At 47.8% G+C, this 9,107-nt stretch overlaps 1 protein-coding gene across 1 annotated transcript in view; it reads right to left on the reverse strand.

The window, feature by feature from the left end:
* The window catches only part of APBA1 (amyloid beta precursor protein binding family A member 1), a 97,281-nt gene extending 89,696 nt beyond the window's left edge, over positions 1-7,585 (reverse strand). Inside the window, exon 1 of the mRNA XM_007938384.2 lies at positions 6,392-7,585. Within this exon, the coding sequence (XP_007936575.1) occupies positions 6,392-7,585 (1,194 nt within the window). The remainder of the gene's footprint in view (positions 1-6,391) is intronic.
* Positions 7,586-9,107: the final 1,522 nt, after the last annotated feature.

Consider the following 9,107-nt stretch of genomic DNA (forward strand, 5'->3'; position numbering starts at 1 on the left):
TGTCTGTGTTAATTGGTTTCCCTTTTCTTTGTTGAAGAGGGTCTGTGCAATCCTTCTGCCTAGTCCGCCATCTTGCCCCGCCTCCCCAGAATGCATTGCTTTTGTAAATAAGAATTCCAGGGCCACTTCTCCAGGCCTGCTTGCTGACCATACTCCAGTGGGGCTGTTAAAACTATATCTGTGCTAATAAAAGACTAGGTTAACTTTCAAATGCACAGCTTTTCTGTAGAGAAACTGCCCAATTGATATGTTTTTTTTTCCCTTTAAACCAGTAGTTCTTAATCTTTCATATGATTAAGAACATCAGGGAAAATTTATAAAACAAAAAGGAAACCAAAACACCAGAGCACTAAGCCCCACCTTTGGAAAGGAAGGTAGTTATTTGCACTTTAACTATACCTCCAAGACATATTTCAGGAACACACCACTTTTTAAGGAGCTCTGGTGGCGTGGTGCCCACGGCATTTGACTGCTAACGAGAAGGCTGGTGGTTCAAACCCACCAGCCACTCCCTGGAAGGAAGAGTGGGTAATGTACTTCCATAGAGATACTGCCTTGGGAACCCAAAGAGGGGTCGCAATGAGTTGAATCGACTCTACGGCAGGGAGTTTGTTTTTTGTTCTTTTTGTTTTTCATTTTCTAGGTCCCGGGTGGCACAAATAATTTTTGCTTGTCTACTAACCGAAAGGTTGGTGGTTCAAATCTACCTGTGGAAGAAAGGCCTTCTATAAGATCATAGTCACTAAAAACTCTATGGAGTACAATTCTACTCTGACATACCTATGGTTGCCATGATTGGAATCTACTCAATGGCCATGGGTTTGGTTTTGGTTTTCCATTGCCTGCAGCGACAGACATGGAATGAGCATTCAGTAAATGTTTTTAAATGCTGAACAGAAAATCAACAGCAAAATCATGTATCTTTTGCCCCAGCACTAGTAGCAAAGTTCAGAAAGACAGAAAATAACAAATGCCAGCAAGGTAGGGGAGAGATTGAGACTCTCATAACACTGCTAGTAGGACTGCAAAATAATACATCCACTGTGGAAAGCAGTATAGCCATTCCTTAAAAAGCTGGAATTAGAAATACCATTTGACCCAGCAATCCCATTACTAGGCATGTATCCCAAAGAAGTGAGAGCCAGGGTAAGAACCGATATATGCACACCCATGTTCATCGCAGCACTATTTACAGTAGCCAAAAGATAGAAACAACCTAGGTGCCCATCAACAGAAGAATGGATAACCAAACTATGGTGCATACACACAATGGAAAACTATGCAACACTAAAGAATAATATAGAATCTGCGAAATACCACATAATATGGATGAACTTGGAGGACATTATGCTGAGTGACATATCCTAAGTCAATCACAGAAGGACAAATATTGTATTAGTCCGTTATTGTAAAAAGTCAAGGAAAGGTTTATACATGGAAGGAAATTTTCTTTGTTGGTTACCAGGGGTGGAAGGGAAGGGGAAGGAACACTATTAGATAGGTAGAGACAAGTACTGATTTGGGTGAAGAGAAGGGCAATGTACCAAATGTGAGTGATCAACACAGTGGCACTGAGGAAGAGGAAGACATAGAAACTCCATGGGAGGTACAGACAACAAAGATGAACCCTTTTGCACATACAGTACTGCATTGTCAGTGAAGGCAAACATAGATATATGGGCTGATAGATCGGTGAACAGGCTGAACTATTAGGTATGTCTATGCAGGGGGGAGTGTGCCCAAGACCATGTACAGGGTTGATAGACAATATTTCTATAGTGTATTTGTATAGTCTGTAAGAATTCCCAGTTACATGGTAGAGCTGACAAGGGGCAATGTTGTAGTCACTTCTTGGCCATAGCCAGCTACCCAAAGGGAGCGAGTCGTTGGACCTGTGGGCTCAGGATCATATAGTCACGGGAGACATCAAGCTCAACTGGCATAACATACTACCCAAAACATTGTTCCACATCCTACTTAGGGGAGTAGCGACTGGAATCTTAAAAGCTTACAAGCGGCCATATAGATACAACAATGGGTCTCTCCTTGTCCAGAGCAAAGAAGAATGAAGAAAACCAAAGACACATGGAAACAATTAGCCAAAGCAACTGGTACACCATGTGGTCCTCTGCCTATACGACTATGAGACCAGAAGAACTAGATGGTGCCTGGCTACCACTGGCAACCACTCGAAGGGGGATATCTGTAGGGGATCCTGGATAGAGAGGGAGAACAATGTGGAACAAAACTCAAAATCATTTGGAAAAAAAAAAAGGGATTAGGTTTTCTGGTCTGATAGAGCCTGATGGAATCACTGAGACTATGGTCAGCAGCTGCCCTTTAGGTCTGGAATTGAACCCACTCCTGTGGCTTCCAGCCAAACAAAAGACAGGTACATGAGTTGAACATTTACCTGAGGTAGATACACTCCTTGGAGAGATCATTCATAGGAGAATAGAAGGGCTATATACGGACAGGAAAATAGCTCAGGGGGCAGGCAGGCATGAAGGGAAGGGCTCAGGGAAGAGGTAACTATGGGGAGGAAGTGGGAGGGGAGCTGATGCATTGTGGGAAATTGTAGTTAACGTTATGAGACAAAGTGTATGTGAGCTGCTATATGGAATGTGAATTTGCTCTGTAAACTTTCACCCAAATCACAATAAAAATTAAAAAAAAAAAAAGAAATCATGTATCTTTTTTACCTCCCTCAAATACCATCAAATGGGACTGTAAATGAAGGCCTTTCCTATAATTATAGCATGACAGATGAAACACAATCCACAAATTCAAATGGCACAAAAATGCCTGGGGGAATATCTTAGGGCACAAGATTTCACTTTTGCTTTGTTTGAGCCATTCATAGCAAAGTGAGCTCTACTCGCTGATTTCTTTGCATCAAATTGAATTTATGACACCATAGATTTTTAAAGCACCATTCAACATTTTATAATGCATTCTTTCTTTTGAATGGGACATCATGTAAGAGAGTTAAGTTGTTCTCTTAGTTCAAATGCATAAAAGTGAGCCCTGGCCCTACTGTAGGGTGCTCTGTGGGTTTACTATGCGACTGCAGCAGCAGTGTGGTTAAGCCAGTCATTTCAAGCAGCGTGTGACAAAGCGGAAGGAAGAGGCCAGCACCTGGACCAAATGCTCAGGCAGCATTTTCTCTGACGGCTTTCCAAGTTCCTGAAAGGATGCAGAACCTGGCCCCTTGCCAGATCCCTCCTTTTAAAAACCTGTTCTCTTTCCACCTCATTTGCAAACTGCTTGCTGTGATCCCTCCTAGTGGGAGGAACCTGGAGACAGCTGGAGGTCAAGGAGAATTGCACACGTGTGCGCACCTGGTCCCCCCCCCCCCCCCCCCGGTTGTTGTTAAGTGTCTGAATTTGAAGCCCGGAAAAGCAGGAGAGGTACAGGGCCTCTCTGAACTAACTGACCCAACGCTGCCCCCTTGCTGGGAAGGATGCCATTTTCTTCCCTACTACTCTCCAGCCTTTCTTTAGCGGTGGAGGGATGTTGACTGCTATTGAAAGAGGAGGTGAATGACACCTCTGTGACCTGTGCAGCCCTTTACATATGAGTAAAATGAACACCCAGCTTACAGTAATGGTTTCTCACTCCAAAAGATATACTGAGAAATAGCCTGGTGAATCATAAAATGCAGAATCAAATAAAGTCATATTTAACCTTTTGACCATTCTTCTATTTCAAGCTCCAATTTTAAATGAAATTGCTTAAAAATTATTTACGAAAATGGAAAAATGAGAGCCAGAGGAGAAAGAGAATCTGTGTAGCAAGGTAGACGGGGCAAAGGTTAGTCGTCTTGATTTATTTTGAACAGATTGCAGCACCCAAGCTTATCAAATTTCTTAGGTATTTGAAAAATGGAAAATGAAATGTGGACAGGAGTAGCAGTAGCTTTTGGCAGCTCCTCTTAACAAAGCACACCTTGCTTTACACTGAGAGCATGCCCTTTGTGAAGAGGGAAGGACGTACCTCCAGAACTTACCTACCAAGCACAGGGTGGGTTAAATCCCCAGCAGGAAAGGGCCCAGAAAGATTTCCTTCAAAGAGACCATAATGCCCATCCCAAATCTCTAAGTGAATGGTATAAGGCAACCCAAACCAAACCCACTGCTATCAAGTCGATTCCAACTCATGTTATTGTTGTTGTTGTTAGCCATCGAGTTGGACCTGACTCTTAGCGACCCCTCCTTGAGTTTCCAAGGTGGTATCACTATGGAAATAGATTGCCCAACCTTCCTTCCGAAGAGTGGCTGGTGGGTTTGAACCACCAGCCTTCTGGTTAGCAGTCAAAAGCCTTAGGCACTATGCTACCAGAGCTACCCTGTAAGACAGAACAGAACTGCCCCACAGGGTTTTCAAAGCTGAAAATCTTTACAGAAGCAGAGTGTCACAGCTTGCTTTGGTGGATTTGAACCACTGACCTTCAAGGCAGTGGTTCTCAAATTGGAGTCCTGGGACCACCAGCATTAGTATCACCTGGGAACTTGTTAGTGACAGTGCTGAACTTTATAGAAGCCCTGTGATTGTGGAAAACAGAGAAGGTTAAGACATACCCTCACCCTTGTGTCTTGTAGGAAATGACTAATTGCAAAGAACTACACTTTCCCATAATTAGATAAGAATCATGGATGTTCCTCTTGTTTACGTACGACAAGGCCACAAAGAAAACCAAATCTGTTGCCATTAGCTGATCCTGACTCATGGTTTACATGTTTACAGAGCAGAATTGAGCTCCATAGGATTTTCATAGCTGTAATCTTATACCAGATCACCAGGCCTTTCTACTGTGGCACTACTGGATGGGTTCACAGGGCCAACCTTTCAGGTAGTAGTCAAGACAGCTCCTCTGTCTTATAGGGTCACTATAAGTCAGAATCAACTTGATGGAATGGATATATATACATATTTTTTAATTGTAAACAAGGGTAAGCAGCCCTGGTGGCACAATGGTTAAGGAAGGGGTTGCAAACTGAAATGCTGGCAGTTGGAACCCACCACAGGTGATGTGCAGGAGAAAAGATCTGGCGGTCTGCTCCTGAAAAGATCACAGCTTGGGAAACCCCATATGGCCGCTCTATTCTGTCCTATAGGATAACTATGAGTCCTAATCATATGAGGAGATCGGGACGCGCCCGAGCTGGACACGCACGACGGCCTGCGGCTGTATGAGCAGGAAGGCGATGAAGCGGCGGCATACCGCAGGAGGCCCTGGGCGCCAGGCTGCACCACTGTGATGAGCGCTCCGACGGCGAGTCCGACAGCCCAGAGAAGGAGGCCGAGTTCGCGCCCTACCCGCGCATGGACAGCTACGAGCAGGAGGAGGACATAGACCAGATCGTGGCTGAGGTCAAGCAGAGCATGAGCTCCCAGAGCCTCGATAAGGAGGCCGAGGACATGCCTGAGGCCGAGCAGGACCTGGAGTGAGCCCCTACCCCGGGCGGGGGCCGTCCCGACAGCCCTGGATCCATCAACTCAATGGAACACAACAACATAAAAGAAAAATTCTTTTGCCTAACCCTTGAGAGTACTGCAGATCTTATGGTCAGAGTCTTGTTCCTATTGCAATAGATTCCCTCCCCCTACAGCAATAGTCCTATTTCCCCCCTGCAAGTATCCTTTCCAATAAAGTCCCTCCTTCCTAAGTTTGGATTTGTTTATATTTGACGTTGCTGTCAGGTGCCAGCTGAGTTGCTTCCCACTCATAGCCACCCTATGTACAACAGAATGAAACACTGCACGGCCTTCCTGCACCGTCCTGGCAATCGTTGCTGTTTGACCCCACAGTTGGAGCCACTGTGTCAATGCATCTCGTTGAGGGGCTTCTCTTTCGCTGACCCTCTACAAGCATGATGTCCTTCTCCAGGGAAAATCTGCAGGCCCTCTACCGGAACTTCTAATCAGAAATTTTGGGAGGGCGTCCAGGAATCTATTTCTTAAGCCCTTCAAGTACAGTTTGAGAACCACTGATTTAGGGCAAGATGAGAGCATTTAGCAATTACCATTTGACTGCTAACCAGAAGGCTGGTTGTTCAAACCCACCAGCCAGTCCTCAGAAGGAAGGGTGAGCAATCTACTTCCGTACTGATACCGCCTTGGAAACCCAAGGAGGGGTCGCTATGAGTCGGAGCCGACTCGATGGCAGCGAGGTTTTTTTTTTTTTTTTTTTTTTTGAGCCCTCTTTTATTTTTCTCCCAGCAACTTACAGGTAAGCTGTTTCTCAGGCTCACCATGGAAACACTCCCAGCACCCCCACAGACTACTTATCTCATAAAGTAATTTCCCAATGACAAACAAGGCCACATGGCGTAAGTCTCCCCTCCCAGCTGCGAGTGGAGCCGAGCAAGTACGAACCGCATATACTTACATCTCCGTCCACCGGCCTCTGCTCGTCACAGTCCCTGGTGGGGCTAATGTCCTGGCGCATGACCCAGATGGGCTCTTTGGGCTCGTCGGGAGTGTAAGGCGAACGGATGGTCCTGGTTTTCACCTCCTCAATGGCCTCCTTGATGTCCTTGATGGCCAGCGAGATAGCATCCCTCTTCTCCTTGCTGTACCGCTGCACCGCCTCGCCGCTGCCTGCAGTGCCCACCGCCCGCGGCGCCTGCAACCCAGGGCTGTCGGGACGGCCCCCGCCCGGGGTAGGGGCTCGCTCCAGGTCCTGCTCGGCCTCAGGCATGTCCTCGGCCTCCTTATCGAGGCTCTGGGAGCTCATGCTCTGCTTGACCTCAGCCACGATCTGGTCTATGTCCTCCTCCTGCTCGTAGCTGTCCATGCGCGGGTAGGGCGCGAACTCGGCCTCCTTCTCTGGGCTGTCGGACTCGCCGTCGGAGCGCTCATCATAGTGGTGCAGCCTGGCGCCCAGGGCCTCCTGGCGGTAGGCCGCCGCCTCATCGCCTTCCTGCTCATACAGCCGCAGGCCGTCGCGCGTGTCCAGCTCGGGCGCGTCCCCAATCTCCTCGTACACGTGCTCCTGGAGGCCCCCGTAGTCGGCGTAGGGCTCGGCGTAGGGTTCATCCTCGCCGCGGTGGAAGAGCCGGTGCGTGTAGACGTAGCCCGAGTAGGCCGCGTTCATGGCCTCTTCGTGCTCCAGCGAATGGAAGTGCAGGTGGTTGGGCAGCGCGCGGCGGTGCGTGGCCTCAGCGTGCTCGGCCTCCGCCTGCTCCGTGTACTCCTCGGCTTCGGGCCTGTACTGTACGGCGTACGCACTCTCATCCTCGGGGTCCTGCGCAGGGTCTTGCGCGCGTTCTGCGTCATAGCCGTCGCGGGCCGCGGCGATCACGTCGCCTTCGGCCGTGTCTGTGTGGTTGTGGAAGCCGCTCTCTGTGCTGGCCGATCGCGCCAGGCACTCCCCCCGCTCCTCCTCCTCCTGCTGCTGCACGAGCTGGGCGCGGAGGTCCTCGAAGGTGCGCCCGCGCGGGTGGCCGCCCGCCAGGTGCTGCTGCTGCTGTTCCTCCTCCACCTCCGGGTGCTCCAGGTCGGCCTCCACCGACTCGTTCACCTCCTCGCTTGCTGCCTCGTCGGTCACCTCCAGCGCCGCAGACCCTTCCAAGTGGTTCATGGTGGGCGACCGCTGGGAGACAGGCTGAGCAGGCTCACTGCGCGCTCATTTTGCTCCACTGGGCTGGAAAAGCAAGAAGGGAACAGGGTCTCTTAGGTGATTCAAATCTGTAGTTATAAACTGGGTACCGAAATACCCGTAAAAGCAGCTGCTTATTGATCCCTACTGGTTCTGGGTCAATTAAAAAATTATTGCAGATTTAAGCGCAGTCTGACAGCACATAGTTCATTTTCTCCACGGCACGCATCATAATTTGTAATTACATACGCACTTGTTTAATTGCTTAATGGTTTCCCCCTTCCCCACCCTTCAAACTGAGCTTCCGGAGCACGCAAGCACAGGACACTCAGGCCATGTGAATAAAGAGCATTCCTGAAATGAATGGCCCAATGGACACATTTTTCATCTGCTAAAGGCTAAATCTCTCTAATTTAAACTGGAAACCTAAGTACTTTAGACAAAATTCTTTAAATAAATTTCCGGGGGGTGGGGGATCCTAAAATGTTTTGAAGCCGTTGCTGTCAGTACAAATAAGCATCCATTCTGAGGTACTGTCTATCATCAGTGGGTTTCTGTCCTGGTTCTGTTACCTCCAGCAAGTGGCTTAATTTTCTGGATCTCCATAATCAGGCTGGACTCATTTGCTACATGCAGGATGTTAACAGCTGTTACACAGGAAAAAAGACTCCATGGTCAGCTAAGATTGGAAAATGCTGACTTGGAGTTGACTTTTCATTGTGAATATTCAAATGTGTGTGTATTGGGGGAGGGAACAGGGGTAATAGCAAAGCAACGAAACTCACTGCAGTGGAGTCAGATCCCACTCATAGCAGACCCCTCCTTGGGTTTCTGAGGTGGTATCACTACAGAAGTAGATTGCCCAATCTTCCTTCGGAGGAGTGGCTGGTGGGTTTGAACCACCAGCCTTTGGTTAGCAGTCAAATGCCTTAGGCACTACGCCACCAGAGCTCCCAAACTTGTTTAACCAGGAAACAACTGTTCTGCCCAGTATACTTAAGGATACATTGATTAGCTAATTTCTAATAATTACCACCTCCATACACCCTGGATCTAAAATTCTATGATTCTATGAATTACTATTTTATGAATCCCCCCACTCATGTGTCAGTTTGTCTGGTAGCTACCGTGTTGCTATGATGCTGGAAGCTTCGTTACTAGTATTTCAAATGCCAGTAGCATTGCTCAATACCCTCCACGGACTTCAGAGGAGCTTCCAGACTAAGACAGACTAGAAAGATCTGGAGCTCTACTTCTGATGTCAATGAAAATACTGTAGATCACAACAATGTTGTGTGATAAAGTGCTGGGAGATCAGCCCCCTCTGTTCCAAATTTTTGGAACAGCCCCCTCTGTTCCAAATTTCAGTTTGGAAATTTTCTTAGCCATGTCAGATACCTTGAGGTAATGAGTCGCTGGGCTTGCGGACTCAGGACCATGTCTTGGGGGATATCAAGGTCAACTGGCATAACAGAGTCCACAAATACAATGTTCTACATCTTAC

Source organism: Orycteropus afer, unplaced genomic scaffold (assembly GCF_000298275.1).
Source record: "Orycteropus afer afer isolate SDZICR_OR568_19922 unplaced genomic scaffold, OryAfe1.0 scaffold00005, whole genome shotgun sequence".
Lineage (NCBI taxonomy): Eukaryota > Metazoa > Chordata > Mammalia > Tubulidentata > Orycteropodidae > Orycteropus > Orycteropus afer.